This window comes from Porites lutea, chromosome 1 (assembly GCF_958299795.1).
Source record: "Porites lutea chromosome 1, jaPorLute2.1, whole genome shotgun sequence".
Lineage (NCBI taxonomy): Eukaryota > Metazoa > Cnidaria > Anthozoa > Scleractinia > Poritidae > Porites > Porites lutea.
Window position 1 is genome coordinate 48552698 of NC_133201.1, and position 20388 is coordinate 48573085.

The 20388-nt window shown below is 38.0% G+C and overlaps 1 protein-coding gene across 1 annotated transcript; it reads left to right on the forward strand.

Annotated features, from left to right (window-relative positions):
- Nucleotides 1-608: 608 nt before the first annotated feature.
- LOC140953484 (transmembrane protein 135-like) lies at nucleotides 609-17520 on the forward strand. The gene is made up of 14 exons (XM_073402908.1): nucleotides 609-832; nucleotides 4144-4271; nucleotides 5739-5865; nucleotides 6898-6963; nucleotides 7134-7180; nucleotides 8200-8244; nucleotides 9712-9819; nucleotides 10580-10674; nucleotides 11100-11179; nucleotides 11631-11694; nucleotides 12359-12435; nucleotides 13253-13351; nucleotides 14074-14141; nucleotides 17366-17520. Exons 1-14 carry the CDS (start codon nucleotides 614-616, stop codon nucleotides 17469-17471), a joined length of 1329 nt encoding a protein of 442 aa, XP_073259009.1. The 5' UTR covers nucleotides 609-613; the 3' UTR covers nucleotides 17472-17520.
- Nucleotides 17521-20388: the final 2868 nt, after the last annotated feature.

Genomic DNA, 20388 nt, shown 5'->3' on the forward strand with positions numbered 1-20388 from the left:
GTAAGGATCAGTTTACTGTTTTCAATTTAAAATGTGGTACTTTTACTGATCCAGATCTACTAAAGATCCGGCGGACCCTCACTGGTTTGTCGTTGTGGTTTTGCCTTCACAAGTGTTTCTTACAAGAATTGTTCGCTAATTTTTTGCCTATGTAAAATTGTGACTGCCGCATTCGCATGCAGACGACCCTTAAACAGACGACCGAAACCTGCATTCTAACCTTGATTTGGAGGGTAGGGGTGAGCAGTGGGGACCCAGTGGGGGCAAATTGTGTCCAAGTTTAATTTGTAGTTTGGTTTGTTTGGACTCTGCTCTTGAATCACGAGTTAGCCATATGGAGTAAGGTTGAGTAAGGTTTCTTCGAAGAGACCCTACCCTACCCTAGAGCCATAGATCTTAACAGTTTATCATTGTTGTATTCCTGGCACACTATATTAATTGCTTCATTTTTATTTTAGAAAGAACCATTAGCATAGTCCAGTAGTGTTCTTTTTGTAAGTCCAATAAAAATAAATACCCCGAAAGTTTCTTCTTCTTCTTTTTTTTTTTGCGAGGGTGGTGTTGGGCAGTTAGTGTGCTAATTCGCGCTCAGACAAAATGGCGGACACCGGCAATGAGCTGCGTTGATACATCTTGGCCGCCATTTCGACTCAAATCTGAAAGATATGATGTGACAATGACTGTATTTTCTAAAATACTACCTTACTTTACCACTACCCTTTCTTGTCACGAGTTAGCGCATACATGGACTCCATCTTGCACGAGTGCTTCTGCCGGGGTCTTTCGATCATGCTTCATCGAATCTCTGAAGATTTACGGTCTTCTGTATTTGGTAAGTTAGCGGTACAAATACTACGCGAGTATCACAGATGTGTAAGAGCAAGTTTATGTAATTCAGGCAATTAAAACAGATCGGAATAACTTTAGGCTGTCATTTCGACTGCGTTACTGAAGAAGAAAGTTTACATATTGCATAATACCCGGCCCTCTGAAAACTGCTCCCGCAGTCCCACAGGAGTCCGATTGGCGTAATAAATTCTGACATTGTCTGCGGGACTGCGGGACTGCGGGAGCACTAGTATACCTCGTTCTATAAGCACACTAGTTATGTACTTGACATCGACTGTGGGCGTGTGGGACTGCAGGAGCACTAATAATTTTTATTAAAAACTGAATCATTGGATAATGCAATTCTAGCATTTTGATTGGCTTAGCCGTTATGGTATATGAGCTATTATACCATGCTCTCCATATATGGTCGGTGTACGCGTCAGTTTAAAATTGGAAGCTAGCTGAGATTTCTTTTCGCAAAGGATAGAACGGCGCCCAAAGCAAATCGTTTCTTAGAATACTAGAAATGCACTTTCATCGAAAGAAAAAAGTCAAAAACAAACAAAAAAGCCACAAGAACTTGTTTGAAAGTTTGTTGAAAAACACATGGAACTAAAGTACCTTGACCAGCTACGAAAGAAGACAAGTGCTGTTTCTTCATGATCTCGAAGCCATTCGCCGATCGAGTCACTCGCCGATAGATAACTGCGGCTTGTTTATCCGACATCAAGAATATAAATCACAAGTAACCAGCTACAAATACAGGCTATGCAGCCATCCACTAGAACAATCGAGGCGGCAGTATAGCTTCTTTCTCGTTCAGCAAAACCAGCTTGTGGCTTCAAACAACTTCATAACAAGCAACCGAGGTAATAGGTTTTCTCTGTTGTTCTTACTTTTATAACTGCACCAAAAATTATGGGGCTTTTTTGCGGACAAAATTTCGAACGTGAATACATCAATGTTTTGTTAAATTCATTATTGTTATACGTAATAATACAAATTGGAAAATAACATAAATCAATTTCGACCGGGTTCATCAAGTTCGAATGCTATGCATCGATGTTGTTTAGCATAAATCAAATGCAGGGTGCACGTATTTGGTTGCCCAACATCGAAGGATTTTTTACGTCTTTGGGTAGGCTACTGGAAAGTGCAGAAGGGCAAAGGAACACTGCGTCGTACGACTCTGCTGAATTTTTTAGTCGCCGTTTGCGAGAAAACGAAAGAACTCTTGTCACTTTAGCTCTAAGAATACTGTACTGGGCTGTAGTTCTGTCTCGGATTGCAGGCCGTCGAGGCTACAACCCTCTCGGCGATGCCTCGGTATCTGAAACCTTGCATTAATTTCTTCCTCAGCGGAGGAAAATTCCGCACTGCTACTGTTCTCCGCCCTATTTGGGTTTCCCGATTGCGTCTGTAAATTAGTTACAGCATGTAAGACGGTGTGAAAAAAATCTTGGACAGATCTAGATCTCGTGTTGTTTTCTGAGCTACTCTCCCGATCCGCCATGTTGGTTAGAGAGAACAAACATTGGCAAAAGCGCGGGAAAACTAACGTCATTTGGACCGGACTTTACACTTCCTGTTTCCGGTCATTTCTATTTCCGCTTCCTCATCTTTTAGTTTTATTGAACATCTTTTAGTTGTATACGGTCACGCTCGAATGATTCGGAAAAGCGATTTATGCTAAACAACATCGATGTATAGCATTCGAACTTGATGAACCCGGTCGAAATTGATTTATGTTATTTTCCAATTTGTATTATTACGCATAACAATAATGAATTTAACAAAACATTGATGTATTCACGTTCGAAATTTTGTCCGCAAAAAAGCCCCATAGAAAATCCAAATTCACAGTAATTTTGACGGCTGTCACTTAAAAATTCTTTTCCTTCGCATTATCTGCCAGGGTTTTTTAGCTGTTCTGCTGTGTAAAATCCTAGAATCCCGATGAGTTTTTAAAAAGCTAATGTTCATCGCTACAATGTTTTGATTTTTCATTCATGCAGTCCAGGCGAGTCCGTTCGCACGTTGACAGTTTTGATAGACGTGTGACATGTGAATAGTGGAAGTCCCTTGTCTTTTCTGGTTTGTTCTAGTCGGGGAGATTCAATGAGATTTTGTGGGCGTTTTTAATAAAACAATTATTCCACTCGCACTTGTTGGATATGTGATGATTATAGCCAATTCGGCGCTACGCGCCTCGTTGGCTATCTATCATCTCATATCCAACACGCCCTGGTGGAATAATTGTTAAGTATACCAACTTAATATTAACTTTTCAGGGACTGTGGGAGTGCAGGACTGCAGGAGCACTCAATAAAATAATAATAATAATAAAAATAATGATGATGATGATGATGATGATTATATTATTTATTACCTGCGGGACTACAGGAGCACTCAATAAAATAATAATAATAACTAAGATTTAAGTATTCAGCATAATTATTATTAAAACTCGACTGCGAGACCTTGGAAGCAGTTTTTCAAGTAAGACATTTAGTGGTCCGAGTATTCTGCAATCACAATAGTAAGCAGTCAGGCTATTGATGAACTGTTACGTCATATACTCCTATAATATTCGCTGAATTGAGGTTTGAGAACTTGTGAACAGACTCGTGGTACACAGTAGTCGTTCTGTAATAGCCTGTGCATAACAGTGCTCACCTTGCTTGGCTAACAAAGTGCCTGATATGCAGGCTATTCTGTGATGACAAGATTTGAAGATTTGGCAGACAATAAAGCATAGAAAAAAATGCTGTATCTGCTAAAAAGCAATTACCAATTTGACAGTTCCTGGTTCTAGATGGTGTACAAAGCCATATCCTATACAAGACTCAAACAGTTAAAATCTCTGCCCAGCAATTTCAGATCAAAAGGGATCAAAACTGTATGCTTTCAGGTACTCTACATGTTTAGCTTATGTACATGTAGACTCTATAAAGGGAGATCACCCTGTTAACCCAAGCCAACACTGAAGGCAGCATAGAGGTAACCTAGGATGGAGGGGGGTGGCTAGAAGGTCTTATTAAAATTTTATACCTTAAAAAACCTTTCTGTGAAACTAATGATATTGTACTAAGCACTTTCTCTAAGGCCTGTAGTTTATACAAGTGTAACAAGCATGCCACAAGATTGTAGGTAAGGCATGCAATGTTTGGTAAAATAGCATTTGCTCTGTGGCAGCTTTCATAACAAAATTGGCGCTATTCGTTTCTAATGTATCAATAGAGGCTCCTAGAATCCTCCATCCATGGTGAAGACTTCAGTTTTTTGCTGAATTAATATTCTTATTGGTTTCAGGTTGGTGGTATTTTACGAAGAGCAGGAATGAAATACTTCAGAGTTAATTATTTACTGGACGTTATTAGGTCATCGTTGTTTTTGGCAGTCAATGGAGGGGGATTGGTTGTTAATGTTTGCTTGATAAGGTTGGTCATTGTTGTGCACTGGGTCTTTCTGACCATCTTGTTGTGTCTATCATGATTCTAAGCACCAGGTATCACGATTTTCACAGAGAAAAAAGTTTTTGCAGGTGTTTTGACAACCTTTGAAGAAAACATTAGAGCTAGCCATGAACTAAAGAGACAGAGCATGTGTTCCTTTGTGACGATCCGGATCAGGGTGAGTGATCTGAGATCACTTGGATCATAGCACATAGTAACCGATGAATCCCCTAGCCTCTGGAAAAGGATTGATTGGTTTTTTCAATGTACATTGTACCATGATCCCAGTGATCTCAGATTATTGATCATGATTTGGATCATCCCAAAGGAATTCACCCAGACAATCTAGGAAACACATACTGGTAAACCAAACTAATACAGTATGCCAGCTCTCTCAGATTATGTCTCCTGAATACCGAGCACATTTCTTTTTCTTCTATGTTGGTCACCAATACTGTATCTTGAGTTTTTTCTGTACCATAGGCTAATGTAAGCTTAACCTTTTAGGTCCCAAGAGTGGCCAACATCAATCTTCTTTTTTTTTTTTGTATTTTAATAAATTTTTATTTTGTTATGTATTACATTTTTGTACACACTGACTAATGAACACGTAGGAAAAATACAAAAAACGGAAAGGAAAACTAAACATTTATACATCGCAGACTAACACACAATACTTACAAAAAAAGAAACAAACAAAACAAACCCCAGTACCTTCTTTTCTATTTACATGAAAAAAAAGTAAAATAAAATAAATAAAAAATAAAGATTAATAAATGAAGTAAGCAGAGAAGAGATCTATTAAGAAGACAGTATTAATTTTGGAATGAAGAACTCTAATGGAGGGAGGATATTTGTTCTGTCTACAAGAGTATAGATATTGTTTTGCCAGTAATAAAATATGATTCACAAATATCTCTTCCTCGCATCCAATAAATACCAAACAGTATATCTTTATCTGAAAGATTTTCAATCTTGACCTTATGATCAACAAGCCATTTTATAACCTCAGACTAGAAACATCAATTTTCTCCTAACAACATCTGCAGATCAACAAGAGTTAAAGTTATGAGAATTACTTAATAGATTACCAAATTAAGGGAGAACACTTTGATCGTGAACCAAATTCTCTCAACTATTCTTACAAGAAATGTATGAAGATCAGTCTGGAGAATTTGTATGTGGATCTTTGGGCTCGAGTTCCATGCATTCTTTTCCCACTCACAGAATTGTTTGCTTTATTTCTGCCATACAAGCATCTGTTTGATTCGATCAAAATTGGGATGAATTGCCGTTGGGTCCAGGGTTGATATTGGTGTTGGGACAGTGGAAGTCTCCAAATTTCCAAGACAGAGTTTGCAGTGTCTGAAAATTTTGTATCGGCATTTGAAGTTAACATGCATTCTTATACCAGTTTATGTAACATTAGTTAATTCTGTTTTTGTTGTTTAGGAAACTTTTTGGCTCTTTCAACTACCTGTCTATGATATTTGTCCCTGGTCTCATAGCATCTCTTATGGCCATTCTAATTGAGAAAAAAGGGAGACGAAGCACTCTTGCACTTTATATGACAAATTTGGTAAGTGCTTTTTTGCAATAAAAACAATGAAGTTCCTCTTTCATTTTTAAGTGAAAGGGGCAGAAAGGAATGAACCTTGAAATATTTATTGAAACAAGCCCACGAAGGAAAGTGAATACATGTTTCAAAACCCTTTCCTTGAAAAAGATGATTTGTTATAAGTTTTTGTTGGTGATTCAGATACTAACAGAATCTTTCTCTGTTAAAGCTTGCCATTCAGAGACCATACACTGTAGTTATACCGTATAAGAAACATCACCTTTTTTAGCATACTTATTTGGTATATGTTAATCTTACTTTAAGATTCTTAAATTCAATGACCAACTTATTCTGATCGAGCCATGTGTTGGTTTACATGTGCCGTATTTTTATTGAACATGCAAACATTTTACCCAGTTTCTCCTGGGAATTTTGCCGAGAAACGTGTTTTGAAGCTAGTTGAGCTGTTTTCTAGTCACTGTCTGGTTTTAAAGAGCTGAAACTTGCCACAAATCCATCTTTGTGGCCTTCTGATCCAGATGAAAAATATTCACCTGAAGTTGGGGCATGTGCAGAAAACAAGCCGCTTTTTGGGTTTAAAAGACACACAGCAGTCTTTACTTTTTGTTTTCTCTTTCTCTCCTCTCCTCTTCTTTTGTTTTTCTTTCTTCATTTTTCCTTTTGCTGGACATTTAGTAGTCTACAAGCAGGTGGGAAAAGTTTTTGGGAAAGCTTTTAGGATCTTGGTGACTGGGTAGTGAAACAAGATTTTCATGGGAATTTTCAGGTCAATGTTACATAGTTTTTTGCCTTTTTCTCTGGCCTCCTTGACTGAATCGTGCTCATTCTAGTGTAGTTTGAAAGATCTCTTCACCCTGCACAAGTTGACTGTTAAAGCTGTTGACGTCACTGGAGGTAGAAGGGGCATGGATCCACACAGGCAGTTATGGGTGGTTCATGGGCAAATTAGTAAAGTGAAGTAAAAGATAAATTGGTGGGTTATTAATTTCAAATTAGTGTTAATGCTAATAATAAATTATGTTTTTGTTGTAGGCCACTGAAACAACATATAATATGCTGAAGGAAAGAAGCCTTATTAAACCTATTCCAAATGGAGAGGTAAAACAAATATGTACAGCTTGTAAATTGCAATGTTTTTTGTCTGGGTAGTGGGGGCAGTTAAAGAAAGCTAATTATTGGAATGCTGGTGCTGCTGACACCTTCAAGCCCTGACCCTTTTTAAGACAAAGTCTTTTCTCATTATATTTCTTTGTTTCCTGTGTTGTTAGATTATACTATTTTGTGCATCAACTGCCACCATGATGTATCTTTACAGGTAAGTGCATTAGGCTAGTTAGTGTTTTCATCTGTTTCTCTGTATTTGGAACCCATGATGAAGCACAAAGCCTGAGTTTTTTAGATGTCTTCTCAAATGAAACAATACGAAGTTATGCAATGGCATGATTTCTCAGGTATTGCACTGTTTCCATGTGTTGTGTTAATCAATAGAACATCTCATTAAAATTCAAGTGCATACTTGCCAACTCTCCTCAGGTTTTCGCGGGAGTCTCCAAGTTTTTCATCAGATCTTCCGGGAAACACCTACCATGGCCTTTTTCAACATGCTTTCTTTAATTTCATTATTTTCGAGATGTCCAAAAGGAAAATAAAACAAGAAGTGGATCTAGTGCTATTATTTAAGCTGTTCTCGATGAGAAAATGTAAAATGATATATATTTAACGAGTATCATAATTAGTCAGAGATCAACAAATCAAATTGCACAATACGTGGTAGAAAGTTGGCGCGGTTTTCACACGCTGTTATTGATGTCAAGAACATTCAGAAGGCCTTTTGGTGATTTTTGGAGAGCTTTCAGACATTGTCGAAAATGACATTCTTACAATGCAAAGATTTCTAGAGGTCTTCAGATTTTTGTACTCCGGGGGTTGGCAGGTATGCAAGTGTTTGATTTCAGACGAAAAATTGATATATTTCATCTCAGATGAAAACCTGGTGGTGTTTTATCCAGTGTTTTATAAGTTATCAAGATTCATCCACCTGACCCAAATGGTCGTCATTTATTGGCTTTTGATGGCATGAATAATTAATGAGTTTGAGAAGGATGAGAATCTCTTTAAAAACACGGAATGTTATAATAAATTTGATTCACACAACACAAGATGAGGAGGCCATGAAGTAAGTTAAGGAAAGTGATTGTTTGAAAATTATTGCTTGGAAAATATTCCAACTCCAAGACCCCGCGTTCCACCCCCACCCACCCCCCCCCCCCCAAAAAAAAAAAATGCGGAGAAAATTATCAAACTGTTTTAACTTTATTTTTTGTCTTCCATTAGAAAGAAGGATGGTCTCACTGATGGATTAGTGAATGCCTTAATTAGGTAATTTTTTTATCATAATTAAAGCTATTGAAATCAATGGATTTTATCTTAATAGTCAACTAAATTAGGTGAACAGGTACCTAACACCCACTAGGTAGCTATTTTTGCCTAAACCCCACTAGTTTCTTTTTACCTGATGTTGCCATGGTAATTTAGCATTGTGAGACTACTCTGGGAACACCACAGTACCTTGATAACTAATTGTTACTGGGCCCCTTTTGCAACACACTGGACCCTGCTGCTCGAACGGTGGATAACACTATCCACTAAATAAATCCCCATCCAGTGAATAATGTAATTATTGGTTTCCTTATAATCCTGATTAGCTGGATAGTGATTTATACAGTGGATAGTGTTATCCAATGTTTGAACAACGCGGGGCCTGAACCAGTGGGGAAAGAGACAAGGTCTGGGACTGAGAAACGATGTTCTCATAATTTGCAAAGTGGTCACCTTGCATTGTGGTCAGCAGATAATTGCAGGATTTTCCCAAAGTAAATATTTTTAAATAATTCAATAGTTGAAAAAATAATATCATGGCTGTTTGTTTTTCTCGCATATCGTATTTGTCCTTTGGTACTGAAATTGCAAAATGCAAGTGACAGTCACTGCAACCATATATTCTTAATCGAAAACAAAGCGAAAAAAAAAAGGACAAGACAAGACCCTTGATGATCACCTTGCAAGTTGTGAGAATATCGATTGCATTTAAGAGAATGTATGAGAAGTAGCCCCCCCCTGGTCTGAACCCTTGTAGGGTAGACTGCACCCCTGTGATTTACATATAATCTTTTTGAAAACCACTGTGGGTTCTTAATTACATCCCCTTTATATTGTTTATAAGAAAGAAGGATGAAGGAGATGAAGAATGATAATAATGACCCCTAATTAGGGAGCTTTGTCGTGTACTTTATAAAAATTCAAGCAGTGGTTGGGCATTGCCACCAAATTGAGTGAAACATAAAAATAAATGCGTAAAACATAAAAAGAAGGTAAAGTGTAACACTTTCTAAAAAAATCATTGTTGATGTTTTTAATGTTAATGTAAATTGCTTGTAAGACATATCTTTTTGACCCAAAGCTGAGGTCAATTTTCATTGACGAGTAATTTCGCAAATTCACAGCGAAATTTAATTGGCGTAACAAACAAAAATGAACCAGACAGCCATGACAGAGCCCCTTAAATGTGACTGCACAATAATGTGATCATCTGAACCAAGACATGGTCTTAATGACACCATCAGTATAAGACAGACACCTCGCTAAAATGGACACCCCTATAAGACAGACACCCTGCTTAAACAGACACCTCTATAAGATGGACACCTACAGTTAGTCCCTGCTTTTCTTTACTCTTACTCTGTGAGACAGACATCTCACCAAGATGGACCCATCGTGCCTGTCCAGTCTGACTAATAATCCTAGTTAGGCTTGTTACCAGATTGTACAACACCCATTTTTTTTCAGGTATTTCCTTGGTTCAAATAATTCTGGACATCGTCAAGAAATTAGTGGTACAGAGCAGAGTCAACTAATGGAGAGAAAAAAGTATAATAATGATTGGCATATTAGCTGGTAAGTGACAATTTTCACTTTTATTTGGCCAACATGAGTTTGCTATTGGAAGGTCTATTTATAATAATAGGCAGATTTTGGAATGTGGCTCCAGACTAGCAATAATGATTAATACCCTCTCCATAATGGCCACTGTACTGTTGGCAAGTTAAAAACATAATTCACTAGCCCGATAGCAAAAGCCACTAGCCCTGGACTATCGGACACTACTTTCTTTGCACGCTATTGTATGTTTGGCCACATTAACTTTTTGATTCCCATCATTATTCAAGTTTTTTTCGTGTATTTTATCTCTAAATATATTTACAAATGCTGGGTTGTCATTATGGGACAACAGCTGTAAGCATGAACTTAGCTTAATAATCATGTTGTCCTTCCTTACAAAAATTTGTCACATATTACACCCCTACCATCCCCGTAATGGCCACCTTTCCACAATGGCTACTTTCTTCTGTCCCTAAGGTGGCGATTGTGGCAAGGTTTGACTGTAATCTTAATTCTTCCCATGATAATTAAAAGACGTATCTTAAGTTATATAAATCATATAATTAAACCTTTCCACAATGGCTACTTTCTTCTGTCCCTAAGGTGGCGATTGTGGCAAGGTTTGACTGTAATCTTAATTCTTCCCATGATAATTAAAAGACGTATGACTTAAGTTATATAAATCATATAATTAAAGAAAAAGATTAATGTTTTCATTTATTTGTATTAATTTATTTAATAGCTTTTAACAAAATTAATGATTTTGATTTTTTAGGCTACAACCAACTTTAAAAGCCCTTGGTACTGGTTATCTTATTCAGCTGATGCTTATGCTTGCAGGACAAATCAAATTCATTGTGACAAACCCAAGTAAGTTTAATGACACTTAAAGATTTATTTTTTTGTGTTTATGATATCTGTGACTTGCCTGCAACTTGTCATGCACTTCTCTCATGCTCTGAGGATGAGCTGGGGTTGAGGGATGAGGGAAAGTAAAAAATGGTGTATGTTTTACAAGCCAAGTTTGATTCCAGTTAATTTTGACTACCTGGGTTGATTCTCATTTTCGTTTATCTCTTAGCCCTTGCAGACAAGGAAATTGAGAGTCAACTAACATTGAAAAAGTTTAACCTACAAAATTTTGACCTATAATATTTTATGGGAGCAATGTTAGCACAGCATAGCAAAGGTGCTTCAGCTGAGTTTGGTTTTCCTGTGGTCACCAGCTTTAGTTTAGTTTTTCCTTTCTCAATTATTATTATTTTTATTGTTTTGTTTTTTTTTTCATTCTTAAGGGAGGCTATTAAGAACATTTTACCACAAGGACTGCATTAGATGTGGCCTATTTCTTGGATCTTTTGTAGCAATTTTTAAGGTTTGTAGTCTTTGTTGACTTGTTTTCCCTGCATTTTACCCCAAGGAAGACAGCAATTTTTGAATCTTGTTTTTGGAAAATTTTGTTTTGTGCTTGAAGACCCCCAACAACATCATAGTTTTATTGTGTTATTATTTTGTTGATAAATGACAGGATTGCTCATCACCTTCCCTCCCATCCCCTCACCTCCCTCTTCGCCCCCACCTGTCCCCCCATCCCCTAAGATTTGATTCTAATTTTTCTGTTGATGGTCATGCAATGGAATGCTGCCTAATGATCATTCATTTTATGTAACCTCCCTCATTTAGCTTGGCCAGTGAAAAAATCCAGTTATTTTTATGTGGATCCTTTTTGATACATGACTTGATTTTTGTGGCCTTACCGAGGTGACACTGATGGGATTTTACTGTACTTCTTACAACTCTGATATGACTATATTATTTTACTTCAGAATGTTGAGGGGGTACTTGGAAATCTTAGAAAGAAAAGTGATGAAATTAATGCCCTCTTTGCAGGTAAAACGATAGACAGGCTATCAAGAAATAAGGTGTAATAATAATGTTTTTATACTTTGGTTATGGCCATCACAGGGCCATGCTTGAGACTACGATGGCATCAATATGCACTGTGGGAGATCAATTAATAATAATTTCTTCTGCCATATTACATGTATAAATTTTTTTTCAGTTTTATTTCCTTTCTCTTTTTTAGCGCAACTATTATTATTACAGTTATCTAATACATTATAATATTCAGTACTGTAGCTCTGCCATTGATTTTTGCATGTGTAATTTTGTTTATATTTTGTTGTAATAATTCACTAATGGAAACCATTCCTTATAAGCCAAGTGGTTTCTTTGACTTCCCCGGCCATTAGCTTTCGAAATAAATAAAATTATTGAGAATGTCTTGTTTTTGTATATCCTAACCCTAACCCAAAACAATAAATTGAACTGAACTGAACTGAATAACAATGTTCTCCTTTATATTTTGGTGGGAATACTGTGGCAAGCTTTTTTAAAATGCTGAGAACTGTACAGACACTGCTAGTCCCTTCCCTAAATTTTTCTTCATCAGTTCTGTGATGATACATGTAAAACTTTATGAGCATTCCTCCATCCCTCCCCCCCACACTAAGCTGAACTTCCCAGCCCTAACGTATTCTGCATTTTTTTTCAGGTGGCTTAGCCGGGCTTTCTATGATGTTTTACAAAAGTTCCACGATAGCATTATATCTAGCTTCAAAAATGTCTGAGGTAAGGTGAAAAATTATTGATGTCTTATAACTGGGCTCAGTTTTTTACAGTTGAGCCTTAAGGTATGACCACCTTTTTGGTAAGCAAGGGTGGTGTAGTGTTGAGAGCACAGGCCTCCCACTTATTTGGTCAGGGGGATAAATCCCAGCGTGGACGCCATATATGGGTTGAGTTTGTCACTGTTCTCTCCTTTGTTTCTAGAAGTTTTTCTCTGGGTACTCCGGTTTTCCTCTCTCCTCAGAAACCAATATTTCCAAATTCCAATTTGACCAGGAACCACTGTGTGGATGTGCTACCACTTAATCATTAATATTATTATTAGTAGTAGTACTAGTGGTATTGTTTTTCCCAATCAAAGCACTTCAGTTGGAGCCTTCCTGTGAGGGAATTCCTCCCTTAAGTGTCTGTGAGCCCTCATATGGCTAAATAATGGTAAATGGTAAATCTGCATCGTTAATAGTTTTGTGGTAGTGCATTCAGCTACTCTTGCTAGTTTACGGGGGGCTCTACTCTAATAATTTGAAACTGTCAAAGTAGAACATTGCAAAATTAAGAAACCCAAGGCAGTTAGCAGGAGGCAAGGTTGACCAAGGATTTGATCTCGCAGCGAAAAAGAAAGTGCAGGCCTTGGTCTTGGGACCACAGGATTGCAAGTCCTGATGCTGCTATGGCCACTCATTTATGCTGCATTCAAAACACCGAGTCCAAAATTTCAAGAAGAAAACACATGTTTGTTGTTGAAGATAAGAATTTTTTTTGCACCCCGTGAACGGTTCTCGAATACTCAGTGATCATGTTTTCTTGTTTTTCATTGTAGATTGTGTACAAGCAGGGAGTATCAGCTGGGGTTCTTCCTTCTATACCTTATGCTGAAATTCTTACTTACACCTTTTCAACAGCATTCCTGTTTCATGCGGTGAGGACGCATTTTGTTTGATAGTTTTTTTCATTCTAATTTTTGTAGTTAAGTGTATTCCACTTTTATGCCCCATAAAACAATATTCTGTTGAAACCTCGGGTTCCCCAATTGGATTTAGTATGTATGAACTTTTCATTGAGGAGTGACAGGACGAGCCTGGATATTTCCTGACGCTCCGGTCGTTTCGCTACATCATAAAGTCGATTTGCTGCAACTAACTTTTCGTATTAAACAGTTTAAAACAATTTAGAATAAACTACAAACGGGTAAGCGGCTTCACTGCGCGGAGAAACGTTTACGACTTTGTAGCGAAACGACTGTATTCTGGGCGAATCACTTAGGCATCATAATCAATTATGCATTGGCGAAAGAAACTAATAAAAAATTCAGCTGCGATTCCAGTGCAGTGCTCTAACCAATTGAGCAACTGCGCAAGTCGCGTCTTTAACTGCGATGATCGTCTTTGCATTTATTTCTTCATTCATTCAACTTGTTCCCAACAACACGCGCGCTTATGGGGTATTTTAGGGTCAAATAACATCTGGCAATAAAACTGTTTCCTGCAGAAGGTTTTTGAGCAAACAACATCGCAACATCTATGACATCAGAGGGTTCTCGCTACGAGGCTAGCCGTGCATATGTAAAGCTTTTTAAATCTCCTATAAAAAAAAATGGCCGCCGCGTGAGAAAGGTCTATTATTTCTTCTTTTTTTTTTCAGTGTACATGGGAGGTACACAGCGTCCGTCCTTCTTACTGGCGTTACCTGAATGTGGTAACAGGCAAGAGGTTGGAGCAAACACATTATTCTCTTATGTATTATCTAAATGATAATTAAACTGTTGTGTTGTACAGCGTAACAAAAATAGCACTTAAAGTACACTGCTAGAATACTCTAGAGAGGTAGGCATGTCATATAAATGAATGCTAGAGCAAACCCATTACTTGGACAGGGAGAGAGTCAGTTCCCTTCTTCGTTGACTCTTCGGCGCCTCTTGAATGTCTTTGGCAAATTTTTCGTCTCGTTTTGTTCAACTTGGAACTGCCCTTCTGTCTAAAAAGGTGTGACGGATAGGGCGAACCGTATAAACTAATGGGCTAACCTTAAGCCTACATTGTATAATTCGTGCTCTTTTTTTAATGAAAAAAGGCCTCTGTTTCGTTCTTAGTACTCAGTGAAATCCAAGTCGTTAACACACTACCAAAGACAATGCTAGCAGTGTATACGTTTAAGTTGGCATGCAGGTACATCAGTGCTCGACTTTCAGAAAAAAATCTTAGGGCCAACTGGCCCCCAAGTTTTCATTTTTGGTCGTCAGAACAAGTATTCTAGTCGCCAAAAATTATATTTAAGAACTAATGGGATAAAATTAACCTAACATCTTTAACTTAGCCTTAACAGAGAATGAATGGTTCAGACTTTCTTTGAACTTTCTTTCGAATGGTTTTCGCTGACGCTCGATTACCAGCCGGTGTTCTGTAAAATGAATCCGCACTCAAGCGTAAATCTCCTCAAACAGGTATTCAAGCTCAAGGTTCAGGAAATGGAATACACATTAAAAAAACAAAATTTAGGAATCACAAAAAAACTTATTTGGGTTATGAAAACGTAGCTTAGATTGTTGGAAGAAATCGTTAAAGCCTTTAGACAAATCGTTAAAACGTTTAGACAAACCGTTAGAGCGTTTGGGCAAAACGTTAGAGCATTAGAAAAACCGTTAGCTATCCGTTAGTTGTGTAAAGGATAGCAAATTATCATTAGTGTACGTTTACCCAAAGAAGAAAGTCACCTATCTTGGGGGCCAGGTTGGCGACCAGGCGTGAAAATTTAGTCGCCACTGAGTAAAAGCTGGTCGCATTGGCGACCCCACGGGTCGCAACGTCGAGCCCTGTACATGCAATAACAAGGCGGGGAATTGAGCAGTTAAGAAGTCCTTTCAGGTCCAAGTTGTTCTAAAGGTGGATAACGCTATCCACTGGATAAATTACTATCCTAAGGATAGCGCAATTGGTTTTCGTAATACTTATCCTATGGATAGTGATTTATCCGGTGGGTAGCATTATCCAATTTTTGAACAACCGGGGCCAGATCTTTTTCTTTTATTTCCCATGAAAGTAGCTGCACATGATCCTCATGGTACCCGGGGAAATCCTCATTGCCGGCCCTGAATGACAGACATGCGTAGTTAATCTTAAAAGAAAAAAGCCAAGATCATAGACTGATATTCAATTAAAAGATTAAAAAAAGCTAATACTGGAAAATGTATAAATGATTCTGATGTTGTGTGGCGAGCCAAAAGGGCGTCTGTGTAGGTGCCTGATCCTGAACTGATCAGTGTTTCAGAATGATTTTTTTTTTGGTTAAAAATCGCCGGGCCGAAAAGTGTATAGTTTTTACTACATAGTTGATTTTGTAGTATTCTATGAAAACCACAAGTTAAAATTTCTTTAGCTGATAAGGTTTCCACCTTGCCTTTTTGTAAATACATTTATGGTAGATCAGGCAAGCAGTGAAATCCATATAATGGTCGCACCATTAATATATTATACCATTCGAGTTTGAATGTAAATATTGGTGTTTGTTTCACACAGAGTAGTCCCAGATTTAGATCATTTATCAATTACTGGATTAGACTGAGTATGATATGAATTATAAAGGTCTTGTAGAGTGTTATCCGCCGGACTCTGAGGTAGATAACTCCCTATTATTCTGCATAATTCCTCGTATCGTATTGAAACCGAATTCAATAATCCTTTTATTATTCATTTAGAACATTTCCATGGTCATAACATTCTTATCTCTACGTATAATTTCTTCATTAGGTATCCTTCAGAAAAAAAGTTGAAATCTTTTAGCAGCTTTTTGTGTATTGTTGCTTTCTTTTCCATCGACAATTTGTTTATAAGGTCTCCTCATATTGTTTCCTTATTTAATATATTATAGGACGATTGACCGTAATCGGCCATTGTTGATTACTTCTCAAACAACGTTTCTTTCAAATGTGGTCACCGGTAGCTCACTACCAAAAAAAATAACGGGCAGATTTAAGCCAATCAGAAACGGAGAAATATTGTAAATAAATGTAAAAAGTAATCATCCTCGGAGACCCAGGGGTAGCTGATTCGAGAATAGATATTCAGGGCACTTACTCTAATTCCGTGATTCTGATTGGCTAAAAAATATTTTGTAGCCAATTAAAAGCACGGAATTTGAATGCTTCCGAAACTGGTTCGACAAGAGTATGCGCCTGGGTGCTCTCACGTGACGACAGTGACGATGGGTTAGCAGATATAAAAGATGAATTGACCAATAGCTGAGCGGCAAATTGAGGCCGGAAGTCATGCTCAATTTTTTTTGCGCGCGCTTTGCTAAATTTGCCTTACGTAAACTTTGCAGGGGTTTCCCCGTTAGCTGCCCCCGGTCTCTTAGCATGATGCTCAGTATGTGTTTGCAAAGGATTATGATAGGCGCGTTAAAAGCAGTTTAATTGTAACATTATCTTTATTTTGTATTCTACGAGAAAAGCAATATAAACAAGATTACGTAGTAAATATTGCCGCATCCAGTTGTTATTCTTGTTAAACAAACCTTGATTCAAAAGTGTGTTATTAAACGATCAAGACAAGAGATGTAATGATTTTTTAACCTTGTCTATCTGTGATTTGACTCTTTACCCACACCAATGTGGTGCACTTATGTCAGTATAACTAGATTCATGTTAATTAAGAGTAGAAAACGTGAATTTCTTCCGGCTGTGTTTATAGTGCGAAGTGTAATTATATATCAGAAACAATGTAACAATTACATGTAGAGTCAGACCGATCAAATACTGATTAACAAGCTATAAGTGTCATTTTGGTGGTCTTGCCAGAATTTTTAAACGATCTGCCGGCTGCGTGTTTAGGTGTTTAGTTAGAGTTAACAAGTTTTGTTAGGTAATGTTTTTTAGTTTAGGGATGTAGAAAGTAAGTTGAGAAACGTTTACAAATGTTTCTTTCTTATGTGCATGCAGGTTTTGTGAGATAAACAGAGCAAAAATTGATGAGCTGTATGGCACAGACAGCACCAGATTATTCCCAAAGGATGATTTGTACAAGTCATTAAACAGGAAGAGGTAGATGAAGCATCATTGACTTTCATTCCCTGTACCTGCGTTACCCTTATCCAGCGGAAAAGCGCTCTTTGACTTCCAGCTGTAAGTGGACGCCCATGCGCAGCAAGCCCTAGAATTCGGAAGGCCTTTGATTTTAGCAGAGCTTCTCGTTGATCGTTTGACTGGATAAGAATAGCACTGGGAACGATAGTAAATTTGATCAGTGATTCAATAAGAAATGGCAGATAATATTTTATACATGTGTTGGACAGGCAGTTTATTTAAAAAATTGTAACTTAAGGCTGAAATATAATTTTAAGTACAAATATTGAAAAGTTCAATTAATTAAATGCGCACGCTATAAGATTTCTTAACAGGTTGTACGTAAGGAACTCAAACTTGATTGTAGTCGATTCATTTGCGTCTGTTTCCCATATAGTTACAGAGAGTGACTTTGCCAGTCGTTATTCCGGTGGTAGATAGTAGCTGAATGCTCTTAGCGGTTTGTAGCGTAGGATCTTATAGTGTACCACAGACTATTTCTTTAACCGATAGCTTGATGGCGAGGTATTGTTAGGCCAAGCTTAGACGCATTTCAAATGCAACGCCACTCATGCGCCGTACATTGGTGCGCATAAAAGCGGCGTTTGAATCAAATGCCGAACTGAAATGATAAAGTTTTGTAGGGAAAAAACGTTATAGAATGTTCAAAGTCCCCTGATTTACCGAAGATCGTCGAGAATAAGCGCTACAGGCGGCCATCTTGACCGAGTCTAGCAAATAAAGATTGCTATCTCATATACTCAGGAGGCGTGCGACGGTTTGGGAGGAAAGCCCGACGCCCTCCCCCTCGGTACATTTGAAACCAGTTACAAAATGCCTGCCAGTGACGGCGAGCACTCGATCTCGACGATCTTACGGAAGAAACGGGGACTGTGAACAGTCTAAAAACGATACGATTGCCGCCAGAGGTCGCATTTTTCGATAATGGACTGGTAGTTAATTCATAAGTCACTGACGCATAAATTGATGAATATATAGCTCCTCCTCCTACCAATTATCCAGACTGGTATCTCTTTGGAAGTAAATTCGCCCCATAGTCAAATTTTATTAAATTAGAATGAAGGGTTTTAGTTTCAATGAACGTTGCGGTGCTCTCTGGGTGGGGAAATGGAACACAAAAACTTCTTTTCATTAACTGGGTTAAATAAGGACAATGTCGACACTGCAACAGATAACTTTTGCGCCGGCAGGAAAACCATATCGGATACTGAGAGCTTCTGTTCACATACACTGAGAACGATGATTTCAGTGCGGTTTCCGTAACGGAGCGAGGCTGCGCCGCGCCGATGTTGAAAGTGGAGCGTCACTGAGATATCGGAAATGTTCCTGTGCCACTCGTTGGCACAGTGTTAGCAGGGGTTCATCCCTAAGTAACTATACCGGTCAGGTTTTCTTGTCGACTTGAAAATCCACCCACTATGGTGTAGACCTAGTCTAAGTCAGTTTACGACCGTAAAATGTTTGAAAAGCTGACGTTTTGATCTCTATCCCTTCGTCAGAGCGAATAGGTCGGCCAAGGAGGTTGAGCGACCTAGTCTGGGACCGGGAAACAATGTTCTCACAGCTTAAAAAGCGGTCATGTTGAATGGCCCTTATGCATAATTACCACAGAAGAGCAAATTTCACAACTAAGCATCCTTTTAACTCTACTGCCTTGGGCATACATTTATGGTAGCCATAGCAATTTACCATTTTAAAACAAAACTCAGGATGCATGGTGAAATTTGCTAGTCTGACGTAAGTGAGGGTCATTCTAAAGTCGAGGAGTTGGGGCGTGTCCGCGAGCGGTCGTCTTTCTTTCGTGAGAGCGTCGACTAAAAAAGTAAAATTACCCACGTCATTGCATCACGTACGTAAACAAGCAGTTTTCACTCCCCCTTTCCCCACGCCTGCGATTTTAAGCAAAGCTTAACCAAGTCACTGCCTAAAACTCCAATGGAATCTAAGCTCCACGACTATTTATAGCAGAAGCTTTTTATAGTTAGAGGCATCCGCAAAGAGTACCTTTAATGTGTGCGGTATTTATTAAGTGATAGGTCAGATAGGTAAATTTATAAATTAAGTAAATTAAAATTAGTGGGTATTTATGCGCAATTTATGCTTAATTATTGCAATGCAAGAGCTTACAATTTACATGAAGAAACGGACTCACACATCACTGTTCGATCAATTCTTTTCATTTTTTAATGAATTATATTAGTTTTTCAAGTGTGTATATGTTAAGTTGATATTTTTCCTGATTCGTTCATAGTGCATGGGAAGGCGAAAACAAACGTGGATCCTTTTCTTTTTCACAACTACCTTTTTATTGCAAAAACCTGAAGCGAATAAAAAACGCCAATCAATTTATAAGCTTTCTGTTTTCATTTCTATCAGTATCCTCTGTGTCAGTCTGTGTATCTTTTTACAGAAGGACGTCTTCGTGATCATGATCGTGTTTTGTTGTCATATTATATGCAATTCCGGCCTCAGCACGGCACAAATTGTGATTTATTATGTTCATCATCAGAAGTAAGTAAGTAAGTAAGTAAAGAGGGGGGGGGGGGGGGGGGGAAGACCATTATATCTCTTCCAACCCCACCCACAACTTGTCGTGGACGGGGCACCCAACTCATTCGAAAGTTTATTCCTCGTATTATAAAAAGTGTTTGTACTTGACATACCGAATTAAGCCTTTACCTTTCAGTTAAATTTTAAAGTGCTCTGTCTAGTTGTTCGAAATGTGATATTTTAGTTATGGCCTGGTTAATAATGACTATCGTTATAATCCTTTTGCCAACTAATCGCATCACTTAAGATAAAAACTGTCGCCTCTGCCTCATGCAGCGGTATCACCTACCGCTTTTTAAGGAGGAAAACAGACAACAAACAAAAGTGAA